This window comes from Mobula hypostoma, chromosome 3 (assembly GCF_963921235.1).
Source record: "Mobula hypostoma chromosome 3, sMobHyp1.1, whole genome shotgun sequence".
Classification (NCBI taxonomy): Eukaryota; Metazoa; Chordata; class Chondrichthyes; order Myliobatiformes; family Myliobatidae; genus Mobula; species Mobula hypostoma.
Window position 1 is genome coordinate 59,331,094 of NC_086099.1, and position 27,068 is coordinate 59,358,161.

Genomic DNA, 27,068 nt, shown 5'->3' on the forward strand with positions numbered 1-27,068 from the left:
CTACCTTCACAAGCCTTCCAGGGCCTGCTGCAGTGAAGCATCCCCACACCACCATGCTTCATAGTCGTGGGAATCATGTGTTTTTGATGATGTGCAGTGTTTGGCTTACCTTTATTCTGATGAGCAAAGAGCTCAATTTTGGTTTCATCAGACCATAGAACCTTCTTCCAGCTGACTTCAGTCTCCCACATGCCTGCTGGCAAACTCTAGCTGAGATTTCATGAGAGTTTTTTTTCAACAGTGGCTTTCTCTTTGCCACACTCCCATAAAACTGTGACTGGTGACAACAGTAGTTGTATGTGTAGTTTGTTCCGTCTCAGATACTGAAGCTGGTAACTCACCCAGAGTTGTTATACGTTTCTTGGTGGCATCCCTCACTAGCCCCCTTCTTGCACGGTCAGTCAGTTTTTGAGCACAATCTGCTCTAGGCAGATTTACAGTTATGCCATATTCTTTCCATTTATTGATGATTGTACTCTAAGGGATATTCAGTGACTTGGAAATTTTCTTGTATTCATCTCCTGACTTGTGCTTTTCAATAACCCTTTTCGTGGAGTTGTTTGGAGTGTTCTTTTGTTTTTGTGGTGTAGTTTTTACCAGGATACTGATTCACCAGCAGTTAGAGCTTCCAGATACAGGTGTGTTTTTACCACGATCAATTGAAACACCTTGACTGCACACAGGTTATCCCCATTTAACTAATTATGTGACTTATAAAACCAATTGGCTACACCAGTGATGATTTGGTGTGTCACATTAAAGGGTGTGAATACTTATGCAATCAATTATTTTGTGTTTTATATTTGTAATTAATTTACATCAATTTGTAGAGATCTGTTTTCACTTTGACACAACAGAGTCTTTCCCTGTTGATCAATGTCAAAAACAGCCCAATTAAGTTCATTGAGATTCAATGTTGTAAAACAATAGAACATGAAAACTTCTGGGGGGAGGGAGGGAAGGTGAATACTTTTTTCTGGCCACTGTAGAAATGGAATCAATTTCAACATCTTTTCAAGGATTCCATATCCCAAATTTGCTCTGAATAAGAAGAAAAAAATCCTCTACATCTTTCCTCTAGGCCTTTTGTAATCACTTTAAATCAATAACTTCTCCTTATTAACCATCTCATTTACCAGAGAAGTAGTTACCCCTTTATAATTTATCATACCTACTCATGCCCTTTCGGTCTTTATTTGAATAAACTCTTAAGTTTCTGTTTCAAGGAGAAACATCCTATATTTGCAAAACTGTCTTAAATGGAATCTACTTGATATTATCTTGAAAAACCTTTTCTCTCATCTAAGGTCTTTATATTTTCCTAAAATCTTCTCAAATCCTGCCAGTTCCATTATAGTCCGTTCAAAGCACATCACATCATATTTCTATTGTACGTGTGATATTTTCACTAAAATGTCCATGTCTTAAGTCCTCAACACAAGTTATTTAATGTTTATGTCATCTGCACACTTTGTGGTGCTGTTCCCTTCATACATATCAAGATCTTTAATACATACTGAAAAGGATGATGAAATTAATGCAACGCACACAACATACTGGGGAACTGAAGGAAGGATGTCCTCTTCCTTCAAAGAAATGGGCTTCCCTTCCTCCACTATCAACGCTGCCCTCAACCGCATCTCTTCCATTTCACACATGTCTGCTCTCACCCCATCCTCCCACCACCCCACCATGGATAAGGTTCCTTTTGTCATCACTTTATACACCACCAGCCTTCGCGTCCAGCACGTTATTCTCTGCAATTTCCGCCATCTTTAATGGGATCCCACCTCCAAGTACATCTCTCCCTCCCACCCACCTTCTGCTTTCCACAGGGATCACGCCCTATGCGCCTCCCTTGCCCATTCGTCCCACCCGACTGATCTCCCTTCTGGCACTTACCCTTGTAGACAGAGCAAGTGTTACACCTAACCCTACACCACCTCCCTCACTACCATTCAGGGCCCCAAACAGTCCTTCCAGGTGAGGTGGCACTTCTCTTGTGAGTCTGTTAGGGTCATATAATGTGTCTGGTGCTCCTGATGTGGCATCCTGTCCTCCTGTATATCGGTGAGACTCAACACAGGTTGGGATACTGCTTCACTGAGCACCTACGCTCTGTCTGCCAGAAAAAGCGGTATCTCCCAGTGGTCACCCATTTTAATTCCACTTCCCATTCCCATTCCGATATGTCTATCCATGGCCTCCCCTACTATCATGATGAGGCCAAACTCAGGTTGGAGGAACAACACCTTATATTTCCTCTGGGTAGCCTCCAACCTGATAGTATGAACATCGATTTCTTGAACTTTGGTAATGGCCACCCCTTCCTTCACCATTCCCCATCCCCTTTTCCCTCTCTCACCTTATCTTCTTGCCTGCCCATCACCTCCCTCTGGTGCTCCTTCCTCCTCCCCCTTTTCTTTCATCCATTGCCGTCTGTCCTCTCCTATTAGATTCCCCCTTCTCCAGCCCTGTACCTCTTTCACCAATCAACTTCCCAGCTTTTCCCAGCTCCCTTCCCCTCCCGGTTTCAGCTATCACTCTGTGTTTCTCACTCCCCCCCCCCTCCTTTTAACTCTACTTCTCATCTTTTTTCCTCCAGTCCTGCTGAAGTGTTTCCACCCAAAACATCAACTGTACTCTTTTCCATAGATGCTGCCTGGCCTGCTGAGTTCCTCCAGCATTTTGTGTGCGTTCCTTATATTTCCAGCATCTGCAGATTTTTCTCTTGCTTGTGATGAAATTAAAATTGATGCTCAGGAGCACAAATGAGCATTCTGCTTTGCAAAGCACCAGAATTCCCCTAAATACAGAAAGTTGTTGGTTTGTGAATGTGGCGTTACACTACAGCAGACGCTTTGAAGATTTACAATTTAAATGACTGGAGCAATATTGTAAAGAATTGTTAACTTTTCATGTGCATAGTTCTGTTATTAAAGAAAAGTTCCCCATCAAACACCCCTACAGATGCTCCACTGGTCACACAAAGCTGGTGAGAGGATACTGTTTCTTGACTATGGATCCTTGTGGTGTTTGTGGACAAAAACCAAAAGAAAGCCAGTCCTATGAGAACTTACCTTAACTGCTGCCATTGCCATCTGAGTCACATGGCTTCAAGTAACTTTGAGGGACAGCAAAGAAGCAGAAGAGCTGACATCCTGAAAGGTGACAGCACGCGCCATTCCCCCTGCAGCACATCTGCTCGAGGAGCTATCTTCAGGAAGACAGATGGCAAAAATTGAAATGTGCCTTGACAGCCTTTATTTGCTCCATTAAACTGTGTATCTGCTTCTCTGCACACTTGACCACAGTGGGAAACCCAATGATGAGTTTTCCTCTACATAGCTTCATTGATCATTTGTGAGAGAAATTTTTCTTTCCTCAGAGGACTCCAGAAGTTTACGGTCCTCTCCTATTCATCAACAAAGTGTGGAAAGGACTTTTAGCTTCCTTAAGTTCCCTTCATACTTGTTGTATATGCATCATCATGTGCAGATACCGCTGTTTCTCAAACCCAGCCTAGCCACCAATTATACACTGCGCGTGGCTGCTTAACATGGAGCATTACTTTGCCTCGTCAAAGATTCCTCTTCTGTAGGGCTGAGACTATGAATAAAGCTTAGGTAAAAGAGAATAGGGATAAACTGAGAAACTGTCAGTAGTGGATGATAGATGTTACAGTGCCATTAGATTTTGATCGGGCCTGTGAATGCTTGGTTTTAAAGGTTCCTGAAGAAATTCAAGTAGTAAAGACTCTATGTCAAAGTCACCATTTTAAAATTGATCTGCCATAACAGTTACAGAGGGTCTGTTAACTGCTGCCTCGTGCTATACTTGCAGTCTTTGGATTTTGAAGATTTTATTTCTGATTTTGAGCAAGGTGGCTATGCAAAACAAGCAAACATCCTGTCAACACTGACAGGAGAAAGTATTTGATTAAATACTGGCACTGGAACTGAATTGGCACACAATCTCATTGTGACATTATGGTTGTCTGTATCATATTCCACATGTCCTTGATTCTCACCAATTGACATGCTGTTGAAGCAACACCAATGTTGTCATCAATGTAGCACAGGAAGAGTTGGGGAGTTTACCAGTGAAGACTTAGAACATGAACTGTTCCACATAGCAGATAAAAAGGCAGGCATAGTTGGGACCCATCTGGGTGCCCATGGTTACACCATGGGTTTGGAGAAAGTGGGAGGAGCTGAAAAAGAAATTGTTGAGTGTGGGGAGCACTTCTGCCATATGGAGGAGGATGGTGTTGGAGAGGAAATGGTCGGATCTGTGTCAAGAAAGAAGCAAAGAGCTTCCCCTGTCAATTCATCTCCTCCCACACTTCCATTCAGGGTCTCAAACAGTCCTTCTAGTAGAGGCAACACTTCACCTGTGAATCTGTTGTGGTCATCTACTGCAGCCTCCTCTACATTGGTGAGACCTGATAAAGATTGGGGGACCATTTTGTTAAGCACCTTAGTTCCATACACAACAAGCAGGATTTCTCAGTAGCCCACCATTTTAATTCTAATCTCCATCCTAGTGTAACATGTTGCTCCATGGTCTCTCTACTGCCATGATGAGGCCACTCTCAGGATGGAGGAGCACCACTCATAAGACCACAGACATGGGAGCAGAATTAGGCCATTTGGCCCATCATGTCTGCTCTGCCATTCCATCATAGCTGATTATTTTAATCCTTTGCAACCCCATATTCCTGTCTTCCACTGTAACCCTTGACTTCCTAACTAATCAAGAATCTATTAACCTCCGCTTTAAATATATTCAATGACTTAGTCTCAACAGCCATCCATGGCAATGTATTCCATAGATTCGCCACCCTTTGGCTGAAGAAACTGCTTCTTATCTCTGTTATAAATGGATGACCCTCGATCCTGAGGCTGTGCCCCCTGATCCTAGACCTACCTACTATAAGAAACATCCTCTCCGCATCCACTCTTTTTAGGATTTTCAATATTTGATAGGTTTCAATGAGTTTCACCCCCATTTGTCTAAACTCCAGTGAGTATAGGCCTAGAGCCATCAAATGCTTTTCATACATTAACCGTTTCATTCCCAGAATCATTCTCATAAACCTCCTCTGGATATTCTGCAATGCTAGCACAGCCTTTCTTAGACAAGGGGCCCAAAACTGCTCACAATACTCCAGTGTGGTCTGACCAATGTCTTATAAAGCCTCAACATTACATCCTTGCTTTTATATTCTCGTCCTCTTAAAATGGACGCTAACATTGCATTTGCCTTTCTTAACACCAACTCAATCTGCAAGTTAACCTTTAGGGAATCCTGCACGAGGACTCCCAAGTCCCTTTCCACCTCTGATTTTTGAATTTTTTTCCCTGTTTAGAAATTAAACTATGCCTTTATTCCTCGTAGAACCCCTGCGGAACACCACTAGTCACTGGGAGCTAAACAGAAAGGGCCCACTGTATTCTCACTATTTGACTGCTCACTCTTTCTCCCTCTTCTATCCATACTAGTAGCTTTTGAGTAATATCATGGGCTCTTATCTAGTTAAACAGCTTCATGTACAGCATCTAGTCAAAGGCCTTCTGTAAATCCAAGTACACAACGTCCACTAACTCTCCTTTGTTTATCCTGCTTGTTATTTCCTCAAAGAATTTCATCAGATTTGTCAGGCAAGATTTCCCCTGAAGGAAACCATATCGAGTTTGGCCTATTTTATTATATGCTTCCAAGTACCTCGAAAACACATCTTAATAACGGACTCCAACATCTTCCCAACCACTGAATTCAGGCTAATTGCCCATAGTTTCCTTCCTTCTGCCTTCTCTTTTACTTGTATGCTCTCTTTCTCTTCCCTTGTCAGCCACGGTTGCCTCATTTTCCCTTTTAGAATACTTCATCTTCAGAATGTGTCTATTCTGCGCCTTACGAATTGCCCCCAGCCATTTCTGTTCTGTCGTCATTTCTGATAGTGTCCTCTGCCAATCAACTTTGGCCAGCTCCTCTCTCATGCCTCTGTAATTCCCTTTACTCCACTGTAATACTGGCTTTATCTTCTCCATCTCCAACTGCAAGGTGAATTCTATCATATTATGATCACTGTCTCCTAAGGGTTACTTTACTTTAAGCTCCCTAATCAAATTTGGTTCATTACACAACATCCAGTCCAGAATTGCCTTTCCCCCTAGTGAGTTTAAACACAAGCTGCTCTAAAAAGCCATCTCATAGGCATCTAACAAATTCCCTTTCTTGGGATCCAGCATCAACCTGATTTTTCCAATCTATCTGTATATCGAAATACCCATGACTATCATAAATTTGCCCTTATTACATGCCTTGTCTGTTTCCCTTTGAAATTTATCCCATATCTTGGCTATTATTCGGGGGCCTGTCTTCCATCAGGGTCTTTTTGCCCTTGTAATTTCTTAACTCTACTCACAATGATTCTGCATCTTCTGATCCTAAGTCACCACTTTCTAAGGATTTGATTTCATTTTTCACCAATAGAGCCAACCCATTCCCTTTGCCTAACTGCTTGTCCTTTTGATACAAATTGTATCCTCAGACGTGAAGCTCCCAACAATGATCTTTCAGCCATGACTCAGTGATGCCCACAACGTCATACCTGTCGATCTCTAACTGTGCTAGAAAATCATCTATCTTATTCCGTCTACTGCAGGCATTCAAATATAGCTCCTTCCATTCTGTATTCATCATACTTTACACTTTCCCACTGATTGCAATTTTGCCCTGTCATCTGCCTGTACTTCCTCATAGTCTCACAACTCAATGCATTAACTTATATACCATTCCCCACTTTGGATCCCTCTTACTTCTTCTCATCTCCTTATCTGGCTATCATCTCCCCCCCGTGCCCCATTCCCTTTCCCCATGGTCCACTCTCCTCTCCTATCAGATTCCTCCTTCATCCCTTTACCTTTTCCACCTATCACCTCCCAGCTTCTTACTTCATAACCACACCCCCCCCCCCAACACACACACCTACCTGGCTTCTCCTATCACTTGGAGCAACACAGACAATATGTTGGAGGAACTCAGCAGGTCAGGCAGCATCACTGGAAAAGAGTAAACAATTAATGTTTTGGGTTGAGACCCTTCATCAGGACTGGAAAGAAAGAGAAGCCAAAGTAAGAAAGTGGAGGGAGGGGAGGAAGAAGTACAAGGTGGTAGGTGATTGGTGAAACTGGGAGAGGGGGAGGGATGAAGTAAAGAGCTGAGGAATTGACTGGTGAAAGAGATAAAGGGCTAGAGAAGAGGGGATGTGATAAAAGAGGACAGAAGATCGTGGAAGTAAGGGAAGGGGAGGAGCAACCAATGGAGGTGATGGGCATGTAAGGAGATAAGGTGAGAGAGGGAAATAGGAATGGTGAATGGTGAAGGGGAGTGTTGCAATTACTAGACATTCAAGAAATCGATGTTCATGCCATCATGTTGGAGGCTACCCAAAGGTGGTGCTCCTCCAACTTGATCTCCTATCACTTTCTAACTTGTACTTCTTCCCCTCCCTCTACCTTCTCATTCTGGCTTTGCTCCCTTTCCTTTCCAGTCCTGCTGAAGAGTCTCAGCCTCAAAAATTGACTTTATTAATTTCCATAGATGGTAACTGACCTGCTGAGTTCCTCCAACATTTTGTATGTGTTACTCTGGACTTCCAACATCTGCAGAATCTTGTGTTTACTGACGAAAGTATCTGAATATCAATGCAGAACTTAGAGCGAGAAGTCTGGTTTTTATTGATAGAATAAGTTGTAAGTATTCTTTCCATCTCCTGATCCAGGCATGAGATCCCGGCTACTAATAAAGTAAAGCTCCATAGTGTAGGACGTTTAGAGGTTAAAAAGTTCTTCATTCAGGTAGTTCATGCAGCTGACCATGAAACCAATAAAAAAGGCATATTTGAGACCAGATAAAATGCTGCTTGTAGTTACTTACTGATGATACAATACCCTAATGTTTAATTTGATAGGATTATTTTTTCTTCCTTCTCTCATCCTAGAATGGAAAATCCAGTCAATTTACCATCAAATTTTCACTCTTGCCTACACATGGACTATGTCTCATTCTTCTTTTCTGTATATCAAGAACAATTTTCCAATTTTCGGGAACTGTTGGCCAATCAATGCCTGAATCCTTGGATCCCTGCTGTTGCTCTGATAACACGTCCACCCACACATTTCCTTGCAAGAACTATTGCATTCTCCTAATTTCTCTATATCCATCACAAGTGTTCTGACAGCATCATCTTCCACACTAATGAATTGGCCTTTTTGCTTTACAAAGGATTATCATTCACCTTGAATGACAAAATCCTTAATGGTGTCAGTGAAATTCCTTGTACATGCCTTTACCCCTTCCATTCCTTCAGCTCACCAGCTTCCACTTACATCTGATCAATCTCTATTTTTAACTTATCATTCTCCACTTTTAATGGATGATTCTCTGCCATTTTTTCCACCTCCAGCTGAGTGCTACTACTAGACTAAACTGACTTGTTTTTCCCTCAACTTTCCTTTCAGAATCTCATTGGGGCTTTTCTCAGTGCAATATTCTGATCCAATCTTCCATCATCCTTTATGCTTGCTTTCCTTTTCATACCTTTTCCCCATGTAATTCTAAAAGATGTGACATGTGCCCTGTTACACTTTGACTTCCCACCTTTAAGGTTGCTAAGGATTTATTTCAGATGAAGCAGTGATCTTCTTGAATTTCTTTCATTTCAATGGATTGTATTCAATGCTCACAATGTGCTCTACACTAGATTTGGAGAGATCACACGCTTTACACTGAGCAAATTACAGAACAAATCCATTCAGTCCACAAGGATTAACCAGAGCTTCTGATTGATTACTATTTTATTTTACCTACTCTATTTTCTTTCTCGTAATCTAACTTCCACTGGTCTTCTGCCCCATAATAATGAAAATAAAGGCAACACCAAAAATTTTGATTAGGTACTTTACATCCTTCTGGAAACAACGTTCTTCAACGATTTTAATTCATTCTCTCAGGTCCCATTTTACCAACTTTCTTCCCTTCACAAATCTCTTTTGTTTTTCACTACACGGACAAACCTTCCCATTCTTTCTGTTGATATTGCATGCAATTTATTATATCTGTAATTAAGTGTAACCTGCTTGTTGTAATATGAACAAAGTCACTGAAGAGATGCGGCTGTTAGATGTGAAGTAGTGTTTTATTTGACAAAAATGAGACACTCTGAAGGAAGAGGCCTGTTTGACCCAATATTACATGACATTTTATATGCAGAAGATCAAAGGACAATTCTATACTTACAATATGTCTACAATGCTTCCTTTGAATTGCATATACCATTCACACCTCCTCCTTCACACCCACATTCCAAACACCCAAAATGGATGCTAATTCTACATTGTCTGGTGTTTCATTTAACTGCTGTTCACAGCTCTAGAAATCTATTGTCCAGAGCTGCATTTTAAATTCAACCTACAGTCCATATTCTGGTGTCAAGATTGGTTGCTGAAGTTAATATTTTGCTATACACCCTAAGTCCAGAATAGGCCCTAACACTGAAGTTCCTAACTGGTCTGTCCAACAATATATTCTAGTCCCACATTACATGGTTGCATCCTAATATGCTCATGATAACAAGGGGTGGTCAACAAGTGCATAATTGACAAAATCACTGATATTCCTAGAATAAACTAAATGGAATTAACTTATATTATTTAGGATAATATTATATTTTTAAAATCGTGATAAATGTATTTAAGATACTTTATAAATATAATTTAAATAGAATTGAAAATTAAAGGGATACTATTGTGTATGGTGCTTGTATAAGTTATTATTACAATGTTCATGTTAAAATCAACGAGATATAGTGCAACAATGTCTCATGGTTATTCAGAGGGATCGTCTTCATATCCCTGTTTGGAGGTTACAACTGGGATATGGAAATCTATACTGACTTTTGCTTGCAACACACACAAAATGCTGGAGGAACTCAGCAGACTAGGCAGCATCTGTGGACAAGAGTACAGTCGATGTTTCGGGCCGAGACCCTTCGACAGGACTCAGCCTGAAATGTTGACTGTACTCTTTTCCGTAGATGCTGCCTGGCCTGCTGAGTTCCTCCAGCATTTTGTGTGTGTTGCTTGGATTTCCAGCATCTGCAGATTTTCTCTTGTTTGTAACTGAATTTTGCTTCCAAGGTTGGAAATAACTTAGACTTCAGATAAACTTCCAAAGTATTGCAAATGATATTTAAGACCTACCTTATTACCAATTACTACCAGTTGTTTATCAGTAATAAGATAAAATATTCACTTTATTATATTAGTCCAAAAAAGAAAAGTACTCTGAATTATCAGAGATTATGCTTTCCAATCCCAAATGAAATACTATAAGTGATAACTAACATAATTATTGTGAATTTTCTTTTTGTTTTCAGAGCTGGAATGGAAGCTAGCAAACACAGGAGCAATAAAGACAGATTTAGAAGAGAACCCCAAAAAGAAAACTGTGGACGTGATGGCATCATCAATAAGAGGTTGTTCTATTAAATATTATAATGAAAGTGACCACGAGGAAGCCTGACTTTGTTGGGAAATGTTACCAGATCATTCATTTTGATTAAATATGATGTTACATAAAAGTATTTTCACATTTTTCCATTTTGACATAAATCCACATGTTTGTTAGCTTTGGATTGCTGGCTTTGTTAATTCTGACATACCAGTTGAATAAAAAAGAACAAAAAAGATCTTTAGAGATTGTCTGCCTGGCGTCAGTGGTCGGATAACCAGGACTTGTATTATGCACTAGCTGGTCATGTGACCATCCACCACCTGTTCCCATGGCTTCACATGACGTTGATCATTAAGCTGGTATCGCTCTTTGCCCAAGGCTGACCTACAGGCTAGTGGAGGGAAGGAGTGCCCTACACCTCCTTTGATGGAGATGTATCTCCACTCCACCACCCAATTTCAATATATGGGGCAGTGTAGTACTGTGTCATGAGTCTGTTCCAACATTTAATAAGATGAAAAGTTTATCTGTACTTCAACTCTATTTACCCTCTTTTCTTTCACATCACTTTACCAAACATCTTGGGTTAACATCGCATTGATAGTAACTCCATCAGTTCAGTACCTCAATAGTGCAAAGAACGGTCAATGGAGACTATGTGGTCAACTCCCTGGGATGACAACTGAATGCACAAATTAATGGCCGGAAGAAAAGGCTGAAACCCCCAATACTGGACCTTTATGCTAACCCTCAGTATCATCCAGGACATACAGAGAGTTGATGAGGGAAGGCAGGGGACAGGGAAGATAAGAAAGTATTGTCTCTTCTCCCCCTCTCCCCCTCTCCCCTTCTTCTTCCCTCTCCCCTTCTCCCTCTCCCTCTCTCCCCCTCTCCCTCTCTCCCTCTCTCCCTCTCTCCCTCTCTCCCCCTCTCCCTCTCTCCCTCTCTCCCCCTCTCCCTCCCTCTCCCCCTCTCCCCCTCCCCCCCTCCCCCTCTCCCCCTCTCCCCCCTCTCCCCCTCCCCTCTCCCCTTCTCCCTCTCTTCCTCTCCCTCTCTCTCCCCCTCCCCCCTCCCCTCTCCCCCTCCCCCTCTCCCCCCTCTCCCCCTCTCCCCCCTTCTCCCTCTCTTCCTCTCCCTCTCTCTCCCCCTCTCCCTCCCTCTCCCCTCTCCCTCTCTCCCCCTTTCCCCCTCTCCCTCCCTCTTCCACTCTCCCCCTCTCCCCTCCCCCTCTCCCCCTCTCCCCCTCTCCCCTTCTCCCTCTCTTCCTCTCCCTCTCTCTCCCCCTCCCTCCCTCTCCCCTCTCCCTCTCTCCCTCTCTCTTCCTCTCCCCTCTCCCTCTCTCCCTCCCTCTCCCCCTCTCTCTCCCTCTCCCCCCTCCTCTCCCTCTCCCCCTCCCTCTCCCCTTCTCCCCGTCTCCCCTTCTCCCCCTTCTCCCCCTCTCCCCCTCTCCCCCTCCCCTTCTCCCCTCTCCCCTTCTCCCCCTCTCCCCTTCACCCTCCCTCTCCCCTTCTCCCTCCCTCTCCCCTCTCCCCCTCTGTCTCCCTCTCCCCCTCTCCCTCTCTTCCTCTCCCTCTCTCCCCTTCTCCCTCTCTCTCCTCCTCCCCCTCCTCCTCTTTCACCCCCCTCCCAAAAGGCTGTCAAATTATTTGTGATATTTTGTTGAATTAAGAGACTGCTTCATATCTACCAATACTTCTCTCTGGTGACTTCATTCATGCAACAACAGTATTCAGTAGTGCAGAAAAGAGTAACTTGAACAGATTAAAGGTAATATTATTGGTCCTTTTGAAGCTGATACAGAAGAACTTAGAACACAGAAACCACTGCTGAACATGCACTAATTATTTGATAAATAGGTAGGACCTGTGTAAAGGCTGTTTCAAGGAGCTGGACGTCAGGGGAAACTCATTGAGAGCAAAATGATCAACCATTTTAAATAGTATCAAAAAATTGAGAATTAATCAAATGAAATCAAGCACAAAGCATGCCTTTCAAAACATTTATCAAGGATATGTTCAATGTACTATGAAAAATAACTACTGAAGGAACACCAAGAGATATTTGCATGTGGGAAAGAAAGTGAATGGTATGTTGATCTGGAGAAGTGAGGGGTAATGCACTGCAGAAGGGCAAGCAAGGCAATGTAAAACAGATGTTAAAAGTACGGAGAAGTGGAGAGGAATACAGGCATTATGAAATACCTATCCATAGAGCACTGAAGATAGCAGAGAAGATAGATAAGGCACTTTTAATGTCTTTACTCTGACTGCTTCTGTTATAAACTTCAAATCATTAGCAGAGGCTGTTTAGCCACAGAACAGAAACAATGAAAAGTTGTTCAGCCCTCATCACCCCGGGAATCAACAAAATGCACAATACCGATTATGCATTTTTTCGTCTTATTCTGAGAAACACTTCCACAGGTCACTGTAAAAAAATGATATCATATTTGTGAGGAGGTCATATTGACTAATGTCATCAAGAAGACAAATGGCATGAGTCAGGATAGTGCCACATTGTCAACAAGTGGCATTGATAATGTGGTATTGGAGGCTATTGACAACTTAACAAATCTAGAATCTGTAATTACCAGCTGCAATCAAACACACTTTGTAAAAGATGTCTATTATGTCTAAAGTGAGCAAGAGAGAGTGGACCACGGCAGCTTGTTGTGGAAAATTAAACAGCAAGTCCATGTGTCCATCTCCTTAGTACACCCCGCTACAGTAATGAAGTCTGGACCAACGTGCAAGACAAGAGAATAAATCTTACTTCAGTAATGGACAAATTATAAGAGAAGATTCTTAAGGACAGGATTTACGAGCATTTGGAGATGCATATACTGATGAGGGTTAGGTAACGTGGCATTGTGAGGGGCAGGTCATACCTCCTGAGCCTGACGAAATTCTTTAAGAAAGTGACAAAGCATATTGCTGAAGGTGGAGCATTGCAGGTGGTGTATATCGATTTTAGCAAGGTTTTTGTAAAGGTTCCCTATGGTAGGCTCACTAAGGAAGAATGGCTCATGGGATCCAAAGTATGTCAAAATCAAAGAAAGGTTCATTATTAAAGCATATTTATGGCACCAAATACTACCCTGAGTTTAATTTTCTTACAGACACTCACAGTAGAGCAAAGAAGTACAGTAGAATCAATGAAAAAAACTGATAAATTGTGCAAATACAAGAAGAACTGTAATAATGATTATTGCTTGTTGCTGAGGCCTAATTTGAAGAATTGTGTGCATTTTTGATCACCTACCTACAGGCAAGATGTAAATAAGTTTGAAAGAGTACAGAGAAAATTTATAAGGATGTTGCTGGATCTGGAGGACCTGAGTTATATGGAAAGATTGAATAGTTAGGACTTCATTCTATAAAATATAGAAGATTAAGAGGAGATTTGGTAGAGGTATACAAAATTATGAGGCATATAGATAGGCTAAATAAGCTTTTTCCACTGAGGTTGGGTGGGACTACAACTAGATGCCATGGATTAAGGATGAAAGGTGAAAAGTTTAAGAGGAACATGAGGGGAAACTTATTCCCTCAGAGGGTCTTGAGAGTGTGGAATGAGTTGCCAGTGCAGGTGGTGCATGCTAGCTTGATTTCAATGTCTAAGAGAAGTATGGATAGGTACATGGATGTTAGGGATATGGAGGGCTATGGTCCTGGTGCAAGTCGATTGCAGTAGGCAATTTAAATGGCTCAGCAGGGACTAGAGGGACCAAAGGGCCTGTTTATGTGCTGTATTTTTCTATAACTCTATAAATATTGACATTGCAGTTAAGGTCAACCAAAGCTCTGTCTCTTCGCCAGATTTGCTTGGATTTGGCAGTTTATTTCCTGAAGACTGGACAGAATTTAACTCAGACACTGATTCAATGACTTACTATTCAGACTTGGCAAGATCAGTTGATCAACATGAACATTTTGGATTTCACTAACTTCAACCAAATATGACTTGTTTCTGTAAATATCTACTACATGTCCTATATCTCATCTAAGTAAACTAAATTGCTGTGTGGTCTAAGAACGTTAGGTTGCCTGTCTAGGTTGAATTTGTCTGATTCATGACATAGTGATGTTTTTGATTCAACTTTATTGAACAAGGATAAAGAGTGTTCTCAGTTTTCATTAATAGTTCTTAACTACATTTTTTTATTGTTTGGATTTATTCTTTACATCTGCAAGCAACATTTTCTGTTGAGTACTGAACTTCCCTGCAACAGCCTAGAGCTTCCTTATCTAATATGAATGACAACTTCTCAGCCACTCCTTTTGAAACCAGATGTGGTGAGGAACTGATGAGTACACTTGATAATATACTGTTTCATAAAGTTTGTCAAACTCAGGAAAGGTACGATGTACACTATAGCTCATTGATTATACATGGGAGGAAGTAGTGACCAATGACCATTGCCAAGAAACTGTCCCTTACCACCATGTTATGCTGTGATATAATTTCTCAAAGTGGCATGTGATGACCTTGCACAAGCAATATTCTATGAGAGTTGTCACAGGAAAAAAAATGGTACTATGAACCTACTTAAAATGTGCTAGGTGAGAGACATCAATATCCTTCAGTAAATCTGAATGAAGGCCAAGACTTAAGGTATAACTTATGGACACCCTCTACTTACAAATGAATTTCATAAAGATATCAGATTAATATCTAGAAATCGTGGACGCATTGGTAATTATTTTCCAATGTTCTATAGATTCAGGATCATTTCCTGTGGATTGGAGGGTAGCTAATGTTATCCCACTTTTTAAGAAAGGAGGGAGAGAGTAAACAGGCAATTATAGACCAGTTAGTCTGACATCAGTGGTGGGGAAGATGCTGGAATCAATTATAAAAGATGAAATAGCGGGATATTTGGATAGCAGTGGCAGGATAGGTCCGAGTCAGCATGGATTTACGAAGGGGAAATCATGCTTGACTAACCTTCTGGAATTTTTTGAGGATGTAACTATGAAAATGAACATGGGAAAGCTAGTGGATGTGGTGTACTGGACTTTCAGAAAGCCTTTGATAAGGTCCCACATAGGAGATTAGTGGGCTAAATTAGAGCACATTGTATTGGGGGTAGGGTACTGACATGGAAAGAAAATTGGTTGGCAGACAGGAAACAAAGAGTAGGGATTAACGGGTCCTTTTCAGAATGGCAGGCAGTGACTAGTGGGGTACCGCAAGGCTCGGTGCTGGGCCCGCAGCTATTTACAATATATGTTAATAATTTAGATGAAGGGATTAAAAGTAACATTAGCAAATTTGCAGATGACACAAAGCTAGGTGACAGTGTGAAATGTGAGGAGGGTGTTATGAGAATACAGGATGACTTGGACAGGTTGGGTGAGTGGGCAGATGCATGGCAGATGCAATTTAATGTGGGTAAATGTGAGGTTATCCACTTTGGTGGCAAGAACAGGAAGGCAGATTACTATCTGAATAGTGTCAAGTTAGGAAAAGGGGAAGTACAATGAGATCTAGGTGTCCTTGTTCATCATTCACTGAAAGTAAGCATACAGGTACAACAGGCAGTTAAGAAAGCTAATGGCATGTTGGCCTTCATAACAAGGGGAGTTGAGTATAGGAGCAAAGAGGTCTTTCTGCAGTTGTACAAGGACCTGGTGAGACCCCACCTGGAGTACTGTGTGCAGTTTTGGTCTCCAGCTTTGAGGAAGGACATTCTTGCTATGGAGGGAGTGCAACGGGATGGCGGGAATGTCATATGTTGAAAGATTGGAGTGACTGGGCTTGTATACACTGGAATTTAGAAGGATGAGAGGGGATTTGATTGAAACATTTAAGATTATTAAGGGATTGGACATGCTGGAGGCAGGAAACATGTTCCCAATGTTGGGGGAGCCCAGAACCAGAGGCCACAGTTTAAGAATAAGGGGTAGACCATTTAGAACGGAGCTGAGGAAAAACTTTTTCACTCAGAGGGTTGTGGATCTGTGGAATGCTCTGCCTAAGAAGGCAGTGGAGGCCAATTCTCTGGATTCTTTCAAGAAAGAGTTAGATAGAGCTCTTAAAGATAGTGGAGTCAAGGGATATGGGGAGAAGGCAGGAACAGGATACTGATTGTGGATAATCAGCCATGATCACAGTGAATGGCGGTGCTGGCTCGAAGGGCAGAATGGCCTACTCCTGCACCTATTTTCTATTGTCTAAAACGTCCAAAGTACATATATATGCTCATTCTTATAGATGGCAGAACTAATTTCCACTCACTCTACACTTTTAGTAATTGTTATTTCTAAACAATTGTGTTTTTGATATCATTCATTACAATATTGTAGAGGAATGGTTACAATATCGAATGATTTTTGTGCATTTTTTTTATCTTACTGACAAAATGGGCTTGTGGCATCTGTAAAAATGGAACTTGTTTGTTATCCACAGATGACCTGTATCTGCATTGCCAATTTATGTCTTCAGATACTGTATATTGAGATACAACATATACTTAAACATTGGTGGTGGTGGGTGTGGTTGGTATCCGTCTGTCTCGGAGGACAATAGGTGATGCTGATCATCATCACAAGCCTGGACAGAACGTATGGAGATCCTGAGATGCCCAGTTGTCAAGATCCCCCTCTCAGCGTCACCAGCTTAATGAAAGCTTAAACATTGGTGCTAGTGATATATTTTGCAGAGACACACCATTAAACTATTAACAAACTGAAACTTTACACTGGTAGACTGAATATTCAGGATTGTCTAAGCAGTGTTATGTTAATGAGAAGTAGCCACACCACAGTAGTCAAGAAGGCTATTTTTCTGTACAAGCCAATGCATGGTACAATAAGGTCAAAATAGAAATATATACAGTAAAACATTAACTTGTACACAGCTAGAGTAATCTGCATTGTACTAGTTCTGTGTTACAGGGAAGGACTATGACAACTGTAGATGCAGAAGAAATGTACATGTTCTCAGAACTAGAAAATGCTAATCATGGTCCCCTTGTTTAAGAAAGGATATATTGGTATTGAAGGCAGTTCAAAAGAGATTCACAAGGCTAATTGCTTCATTGTGAAGATTGTCCTATCATAAGTGGCTGAAGAAATTAAATCCATATTTTTTGGAGTCTAGAAGAATAGGAGCTGATCTTAAAATTGTAAGGATTCTGGGTAGATAACAGGGTATATGTCTAATTTTTCACACAAGGAAAAATCTCAAATGAAAGGGCAAGATTACTGTGATGTTGAAGTATCTTGCGGAGGGTGGTTTATCTCCAAAATTCTCTACCCCAGAAGACTGAGCTGACTAGATCATTGAGCGCATTTAAGGAGGAAGCAAATAGATTGCAGAAAGATCAGGGATTTGAAGGCTATAGGGAAAATGGCATGGAAGGCAAAATGAGATCTGGGCAGGTCTCCTCCCTCTCCAAGTCCAGGTTGCAACACAGCATTGTCCACACAATGGTGAAGATTGTTGGCTGTCAGCTACTAACCAGAATGATGAAAAGAGCTGGAAAAATTACCTACTGCCCAATGAGCCTCTGCATCCAACACATCATCCACAACTTCTGCCATCTCCAAATGGATCCTACCACTAAACATAGCTTTACCTCACCCCCACTCTCCACTTTCCACAGAAATTGCTCCCTTCACAATTCCCTTGTCCATTCATCACTCCCCACTAATCTTCCACCCAGCACTTATACCTGCAAGTGGCCTAAGTGCTACACCGGCCCATTCACCTCCTCCCTCTCCTCCATTTAGTGCCCCAGCAGTGCTTCTAGCTGATGCGGCACTTTACCGGCAAATCTGCTGGGGTTTCCTGTTGTGTCCCTTTGCTCCTGATGCAGCCTCCTCTACACTGGTAAGACCCATTATACATTGGGGAACTGCTTCATCAAGCACCTCTACTCCATCCGCCAAAAGCGTAATTTTCCGATGACCAACTATTTTAATTCCAGTTCCCATACCCGTTCCAACATGTCGGTCCATGGCCTCTTGAGCCAAGATGAGGTCACCCTCAGGATGAAGGAGCAACACATTATATTCCATTTGGGTGGCATGAATACCGATTTCTCATTCCCGTAAAAATTCTTCCCCTCCCTGTCCCCTCTCCTTCTATTCCCCACTCTGGCCTTTTACCTCTTCTCACCTTCCTATCACTTCCCACTGTGTGTCCTCTCCTTCCCTTTCTCCTATGGTCCACCCTCCACTCCTATTAGATTCCTTCTCCTCTTGCCCTTTACCTTTCCCACTCACTTAGCTTCAACTATCCCCTTCTAGCTAGCCTCCTTCCCCTCCTCCCACCTTTTTATTCTGGCATCTTCCCCCTTCCTTTTCAATCCTGAAGGACGGTCTCAACCCGAAACATCGCTGGTTCATTCATTTCTGTGGATACTGCCTGACCTGCTGAGTTCCTCCAGCATTTTGTGTGTGCTCCTTTGGCTTTCCATCATCTGCCGGCTTTCTCATGTTTATGTCTTGTATATTGTTGGTTGCTATTGTTAAGATATTGTCCTGTGTTTTATGCTTGGCAATATCATATACTGGCAATAAAGTGATTCTGATTCAGAATGAAGAAGTATGTGTGAAGATCCAAATATCCTACGTTGTTCCTATTTCCTTATGTTCTAAAAAAGAGACATAGTAAAATGGCATTGTTTTTTCTTCTGAACAAAACAAGCTGAAGGAAGATGTAACCCAGCAATATAATATTTTGAAGGACTGCAATTGAATTGGTAAGAAATAAATCCTATGTCTACTGGTTTAATTTGTGAAAGGGTTGGAGGGGAGCAGAGGAAGAATTTTTTTTATCAGGAGTGGTACGGATCTGAAATTCACCATCTGAAAGGAGAATGAGACACACAGCAAATCATCCATACAACCAAGAGTAACACTTGGGTTATGGTAACCTACAAAATTATGTTCCAGAAAGCGGGAAGTTGGATAAAGCCATGTAGTGTTTTTCTGTATTTGTCTAATGTATACAAAATGAGTCAAATGGCTTTTCTCTATTCCGTGATTGTTCATGATTCTCTGACACTTGAGCTTCATTGTATGTCATTTTTACTTTCAAAGATATTTATTTTTACCTTGTATGTAAAAGACATCCATTAAAAAAAACAGGTGAATAGTGGAACAGCAGTATTTAATGATCACCTCTAGAAGTCTGGCGACAACATTTAAAATCAAACACACAGTGTGGAAAAGGAATTAAAAATAGGTCACAAAACCAAGTATGATCACATTTATGTCCCTGAACAACATGTCAGCACACAAATGTCAGATCTAGAGCTCATTATGTTGGTGGTTAGTTTCAAAGCCAACCCAGTTTTATTGACACTGCAACCTCCTCTTCACCACTCCTAAAGCCCTGAGGCCTATCACTTGGAACAAATGCTGTCAGCACATAATAACACAGGCTTTCCTCTAAGTCACACACAACAGTTTCTTCGATTGGAATTTAAATCCCTCCACTGTCTGTAAGGAGTTTGTACATTCTCCCAGTCACTGCGTGGGTTTCCTTTGGGTGCTCCCGTTTCCTTCTACATTCCAAAAGGATGAATGGGTTAGGATTAGTAACTTGTGGGCATGCTATGCTGATGCCTGAGACATGACAACACTTGCGGGCTGCTCCAGCAGATAACAGAGCTGTGTTGGTCGTTGATGCAAACAACATATTTCACTGTATACTTCCATGTATATGTGACAAATATTGCTAATCTAGTTATTACAGTGCTCACATTTGGCCTCTTTATTTTTCCATTGACTCAACACTCTCTCTGGTGGTTTCCCATTATGAACGCTAAACATTGTCAACTCTCCAGTCACTAGTTTTACACAAGACTTTTGTTATTGTTTATTTACAACTTGCTTACATTCTGAACATTTCTAGTTTTCTTATACAAATTATGAATTGATTTAAAACTTCACAGTAATGATTTCGAGATCAGTCCAAATCCAAATAGACCTTAATCTAAAATAAATCTGTAAATCCACAAGCAGATTATACTGTGCTTCCCATAAAACATTTTCCTGCCCTTCAGCCCACTGAGATGAAGCCAAACATTGGAGAGGCACAGTATCGTAGTGCTGTTAGAGCGCCAGCGACATGTTAAATTCCCACCACAGTCTGCAAGGAGTTTGTATGTTCACCCAGTGACCGTGTGGGTTTCCTCTGGGTGTTCCGTTTCCTTGCACGTTCCATCGATGTACGGGTTAGTAGGTTTTCCTTTCCCACCCACCTGGCTTCACCTATTGCCTTCCAGCTACCCTTCTTCCCCCCCTCACCATTTTATTCTGGCATCTTACCCCCTCCTTTCTAGTCCTGGAGAAGTTGTCTTGGCCCGAAATACCGTTCATTTCCATGGATGCTGCCTGACTTGCTGAGTTCCTACAACATTTTGTGTGTGTTGCTTTGGGTTAGTAGCTTTATTGGTCACATGGGTGGCGCGGGATTTTTGGCTGATAGGGCTCATTACCTGCTCTATCAGCGTCGTCTACCAACCTCTTGCTCGCTGATGCCAGAGGAAGGTGTTTGTGTGTGATAGTCTCTCTCTCTCCCTCTTGCTCACTGCTCCCAGACGAAGGTCCTTTCATTTGGGAGGTCTCTCTCTCTCCTTCTGTGCTGTCGGAGGATGGTGCTGGAGTTATGTGTCTTGGGCAGGGTTTAATCGAAGTGGTTTGTGAATAAAACCCTACAGTTCACATTATGATGTGTTTCTAGTCACTCCTTTTTATGTTTTGAGTGATTTTGATCAGCGTGGCCTACAGATAACAAATTAGAGTGAACTGAACTGAATTGAATATGCCTCGACTCTTTTGATGACTTTGCGTGTTAGTGTTACATATTCTGTGTTTTTCACTCTGTATTTTGCTTTTTGCACTACTTGTCTTTTTCCATGTGGTGGTGGTGGTGGGAGGGGGGAGGGGAGTTTCAGCTTTCCTTTGAACAGGTTCCATAGTTTCCTTTCTCTTGTGGCAGTCCGTCAAAAGATATATTGCATATTGCATACATACTTCTTTGACAATAAATATATCTTAAATCTTTGAATCTTGGAAAACATAAATCAAAGATGCATCTATGCTATCACACTTCATTCTCCCTACATTCCCATCAATTACCGTCATCACTCACCTGTACTCTAGGGGTCAACTACAGAGGCCAATTAATCTTACCATTCTTTGAGATGGAGGAGGAAGTTGGAGCACCTGGTGAAAATGCATGCAATCACTGGGAGAATATGCAAACTCCACGCAGACAACACCCAGGGTTAGGACTGAATCATACTCACTCTGAGATGCGGAATCAACTCCACCAGCTGCATGATGGTACTTCTAACAGAGTGACACAATGATACTTTCCTTGTAGCGCAAGAAATATAGAGTCATATAGAGTCTGTACAGTACAGAAACAGGCACTTCGGCCGATCTAATCAATGTCAAAACAATTAAAATGCCTACTACTCTCGACCTGTAGCCAGATGATGGCTCTCCATACCCCTACTATCCACGTACCTATCCAAACTTCTCCTAAATGTTGAAATCAAGCTCTCCTGCTCCACTTGCAGTGACAGCTCGTTCCACACTCATTCAACCCTCTGAGTGAAGACGCTTTCCTTCATGTTCCCTGTAAACTTTTCACCTTTCAACCTTAACCCCACACCTCTAGTTGTAGTCTCACCCAATCTCAGTGGAAAAAGCCTGCTTGCATTTACCCTATATACAGCCCTCATATTTTGTACACCTCTATCCAAATCTCACAATCTTCCACATTCCAGAGAATAAAGTCAACCTATTCAATCTTTCCTTATAATTCCTGGCAACATTCCTGTACATTTTCTCTGAACTCTTTTAAGCTCTATAAGTACCTCATTTGTTCATATCTGCTTATACCTGCTATGCATCTCACTTTTTTCTCTTGAAAAACATAATTGTACATGACTTTCTTCTTTAAGAAATGGTAATAATTGGAGAAGAGGCAGGGGTGGGTGATTTTGAAATTTACTGCTTTCAGTGAAATGAAGCAGTTTTAAAAGACCATAAAACTTGGACATTTAAGCTTAGATAATCAGAAATAAAACCAGAAAATTCTGTGAACACTCAGCAAGCCAGGGAGCATTTATGGAGAGAAGAGCAATAGTAATGTTTTCTATGGCCTTTTATCAAAAGAAGGAAACATTAGAAATGAAATAAGTTTTGTGCAGTGGAGAAAGTGAAATCTTATTGAACGATCTTTTTGAATGGTAGAGCAGGTTCGATGGGCCAAATGGCCGACCCCTGCTCCTATTTCTCATGGGAGGAGCAGCGAATGAAGGAGAAAGCCTGTGACATGATGGAATCAAAAAACCTGTTATAATGTCTAACATTAATACACTTCCTCTAACACACAGGTTTTTTTTAATCTGCCGTATTTCCAGTGCATTGTGATTTTAAAGATTAGCTTTATTTGTCACATGACATCGAAAGATACAGTGAATTGCAATGATCAATACAGTTAACATATATAGTTAATAATATAGTTAATCAATATAGTTAACAATATAGTTATATTGCTATATAACAACAATATAGTGCAAGAACGTGCTGGGGGTAGCCCACAAGTGCCGTCATGCTTCTGGTGCTAATACAGCATGCCCATCATGTGCTACCTTTAGGTCTTTGGAGTGTGGGAGGAAACCAGAGAACCTGGAGAAAACCTATGTCGTCACGGGGAGAACAGACAAACCGCTTACAGGCAGCACCTGGAATTGAACCCAGGAGAGATTAATGACATGTCATGATGGCACCAGCTAATAAAGGTTATCAAAAGATTTACTGGAAAAGGGGCAGATAGCCAATAATTGAACCAAAACCTTCTCAACTTCTCTCTTCAAAATGTCGCTGGCCTGAAGAGTAGTTCCAGGATTTTCTGATTTTAATCTAGATTTTCAGCATGGGCAGCTTTGACATTATAACCTTACAATAAGTTAATAATCTAACCAATCCACAAGACACAATTTACTAAACAAGAAAAAATCTGCAGATGCTGGAAATCGAAGTAATGCAGACAAAATGCCGGAGGAACTCAGCAGGCCAGGCAGCATCCATGGAAAAGAGTAAACAGTCGATGTTTCGGGCCGAGACCCTTCATCAGGCGCAATTTAACGACGTTGCGAGGCGGAGGATTGGATGCTACCCACACCAAACTCCGCAAACGAACTTCTGCAAAACAAAATACAGCACAAGAAAAATTATATAGGTCAATCCCCATAATACTGCTCGATTCTCAGCACTGGGCTTTTTAGCAACATTCACTCTTCAAGGATAACAAAAAATAATGAGCTCTCAACCACAATTCATACAGGAAATCCCGCCTTCCCTATACATATATATAAAAGCAATGTATTTAAACAGGCACTGCAAACCATTTGCCTGACCCTCTGCTCCACGTTGCTAAACCCAGACGACAGCAGCTCCTGTGGGCGGAGCGTCGTGTCTCAATCACAACAGAAAGAACTGGGTCAGTGGAACTCTCCCAGGGTGCACCGCGCGCCGGAGTCCCAGCCCCCGCCTGCAGGGGGCGCTCTGGCGGCGAGCGTCCTGCAAAGTTACAGCCAGACGCCCAAAAGTGTGCGCGGCTGGAGGGTAACTTGCAATAATAAAGTATTATTTTAAAAAGTTAAAGACAGTCTCGAATTTTAAGGAGGAAATATTGAATGGCCAAAAACATCAACGATGCATTACATAAGCAACGGATCTTGCAATATAAAATACAGCTGCAGGGAGTTTCGTTCGCAGAAAAGTTTTTTTTTTGACACTCGTTTGAATCATTATCGGTTTCCCCTTAGTTTTCAATTCGATCGGTGCAGTGATCACGCTTTCTCGCTGCAATCTAAATGTTGACACGGGGTGCCTGCCTGAGTGGCTGCTGGAGCTGTCAATCACGGCTGGCTGCTGGTACCGTCAGGCCGGGTTGCGGGTGCCGAGCCGGGGAGTCGGTGTAGAGTGCTGCGGGCTGGAAAGGGCAGAGCCCCGGGGCTAGCTCGTGGAGAACGCCCGAACCCGGGTGCAAACGGTAAATGCGGCTCTCCCGTCAGCGTCATTGCGGGACAAACATAGTGGTGTGGGCGGGGGTGCAGGTGCGGGCTGACCTGGACCATCGGGAGCATGAATGTTCGGCAGGCACGTGGAGTAAGTAATTTATCTCTTTTTGAAGAGAGTGCATTTCCAGCCGCTGGAAATCTGAAATGAATGCAGGGAATGCTGGAAATACTCAGCACTTCGGGTAGCTTCTTAGGGGAGATGTTCACCACAGACATTGCTCTACGCGTGTTTATCTCTATGGTTCGTTTCTGCGGCTGATTTTGTGCCTTTCCGTCTGTCGTGCACTTGACTGCCTCTCGGGTACCCTTGCTCACTTAAAGCGGTTCGAACCCTGGGTTGCCAGATTTGTACCGGGTAAGGTAGTCATCCCTTCCTCCCACCTGTGAGTGGGAAGAGAGGGCTCTTGCTTATAACTGGGACTTTTGTGTTCATTGATTCATGTACTCTTTATTTAAAGTATTTTTTGTCTTCAGAGTGCAAATTTTTCCCCTCACATTACGATTTTGTTGAAAGGGCATTATGATGTTCTGAATATTGTATCTAAAATCGAAAGCCTTCAATTTGCTGGTTTAGCAAGTGTTCCTAATAATACTGTAACAGATAGACTAAGATTCAAAAGACCCCATTAAATATAAAACAGTGCAAGATATAAAAATTACTGTAAGTTGTACAAAATAGTCCAGAATGAGGGATAACAAGTAGTTTTCATGGAAATCTGTTAGTGGAGGGGACAAATCTATCTAAAATGGTTCTTCGGGCTCCTGTATAATCCTCCTTGATGGTAGTGGTGTGGAGAGGGCATATCCTGGATGAGGAGGCCTTTGAAAGGAAGCTCTCCAAGTACGCAGGAGTGGTCAGCAACTGTCAGCAGGCTGGATGGAGAGCAAGGTGTCTCCCAGTGGAGGTTGGTTGTAGGGGATTCGTAGCCCGTTCCTTAGTGAGAGCCTTCAGCATTTTGGGCATCGAGGGAGAGAGGAAGAGGAGAGCCATCCGCAGTACCACCGATGCGGCAGAGAGGGCCTCAAGATGGCTGTGGCTCAAAAGAGGGGAGCTATGGAGTCATAAGTAGCTAGCCATCTGGACACAAGCTGGGGTCTGATCAGCCCCGGCTGGGTCACCTGGAGGAGGTTGTATGATGTTGAAAGACCCGAAACACCCGATGATTCCAGGAACATCACTGAAGATGTGTCCAGAAGCATCAATAGATGTATGTATACAGAATGATGGATGCCACTGCCTTGAGGCACCTCATTGGAAATGTTCTTGATTGTGGGAAGGATTGTGCTCGTGATGGTCCTGGCTGAATCTACTGTCCTCTTTAGCCACTTGTGATCCCGTGCATTGAGGCTTCCATACCAGGTGGTAATGTAATCAAGTCAGAATGCTCTCTGTCATGGAAATTTGCAAGTCTTGGATGCCATCCCAAATCTCCCCAGACAACAAATGAACTAGAGGTGCTGTGTGTGTGTGTGTGTTTTTTTTTATGATCACTTGAATGTGTTGGGCCCAAAATAGATCCTTTGAGATGTTGATGTCAGTGAATATAAGAGCACGGATGTAATGTTGAGGCTTGGTCAGACTGCATTGGAGCATTGTGAGCAGTTTTGGGTCCCTTGTGTAAGAAAGGCTCTGCTGAAACTGGAGAGAGTTCAAAGGAGATTAATGAAAATGATTATGGCTTTGAAAGGCTTATAATATGAGGAGCTGGAATTTAGAAAAATGAGGTGGGATCTCATTGAAACCTATTGAATGTTGAAAGGCCTAGACAGAGTGAATGTGGAAAGGGTGTTTCCTGTATTGGGGGAATCTCGGACCAAAGGGCATCGAGGGATGTCTATTTAGAATGGAGAGGAGGAGCAATTTCTTTAGCCAGGGAGTGGTGAATCTCACAGGTGGCTGTGGTGGCCGGTCTTGAGTGTATTTAAAGTGGAGGTTGATAAGAGTTTTAATTAAAGGAAATGGGGAGAAGGCAGGCGACTGGGGTTGAGGGGAAATCGATTGGCCATGATCAAGTGGCAGAGCAGATTCAATGGGCTGCATGACCTATTTCTGCTCCAATGTCTTAAGGTCTTATGGACTTGCAGGCTGTTACTTCCTACAAACCTTGCCATAGCTGTTATGCATCCAATTGTGTCTCTACTTCACATGGGATTGCCTTTTTGCTCTCATGATGGCCTTCCATAGGCCATTCCTGGACTACTTGTACAGTTCTAAATCATTGGTCTCGAATACTGCCGATCTAGCCCTCTGCAGACTGTGAACCTCTTGGTTCATCCATGGCTGTATTGGCGATTTAAGTAAGAAAACTGTTAATTGGCCAGTTACAACTACTCACTGGGACCAATTGTTGACAGAGAAAATTAGAGGACCTGAGGGAAAACCACATCTTCATAAAGAAAATGTTCAGACTCCATAGAGCACCTGGTGTTAGTGCTCAGGTTGCATTGCCCTTTCACCCTGCCTCTCAGCCTCCTACCCACCCCACTCCCC

The 27,068-nt window shown here is 42.2% G+C and overlaps 2 protein-coding genes across 7 annotated transcripts in view; both read left to right on the forward strand.

Moving 5' to 3' along the window:
- The window catches only part of LOC134343421 (phosducin-like protein 2), a 30,693-nt gene extending 20,103 nt beyond the window's left edge, over positions 1-10,590 (forward strand). Inside the window, 1 exon segment of the mRNA XM_063042124.1 lies at positions 10,445-10,590. Coding sequence (XP_062898194.1) covers positions 10,445-10,590 — 146 coding nt within the window.
- A 13,835-nt stretch (positions 10,591-24,425) lies between these two features.
- The window catches only part of clocka (clock circadian regulator a), a 132,799-nt gene continuing 130,156 nt past the window's right edge, over positions 24,426-27,068 (forward strand). For all 6 annotated transcript variants that reach the window (XR_010017354.1, XM_063043115.1, XM_063043116.1 and 3 more), the window contains exon 1: positions 24,426-24,549. The gene's annotated coding sequence lies outside the window, so the exon portion shown is untranslated. The remainder of the gene's footprint in view (positions 24,550-27,068) is intronic.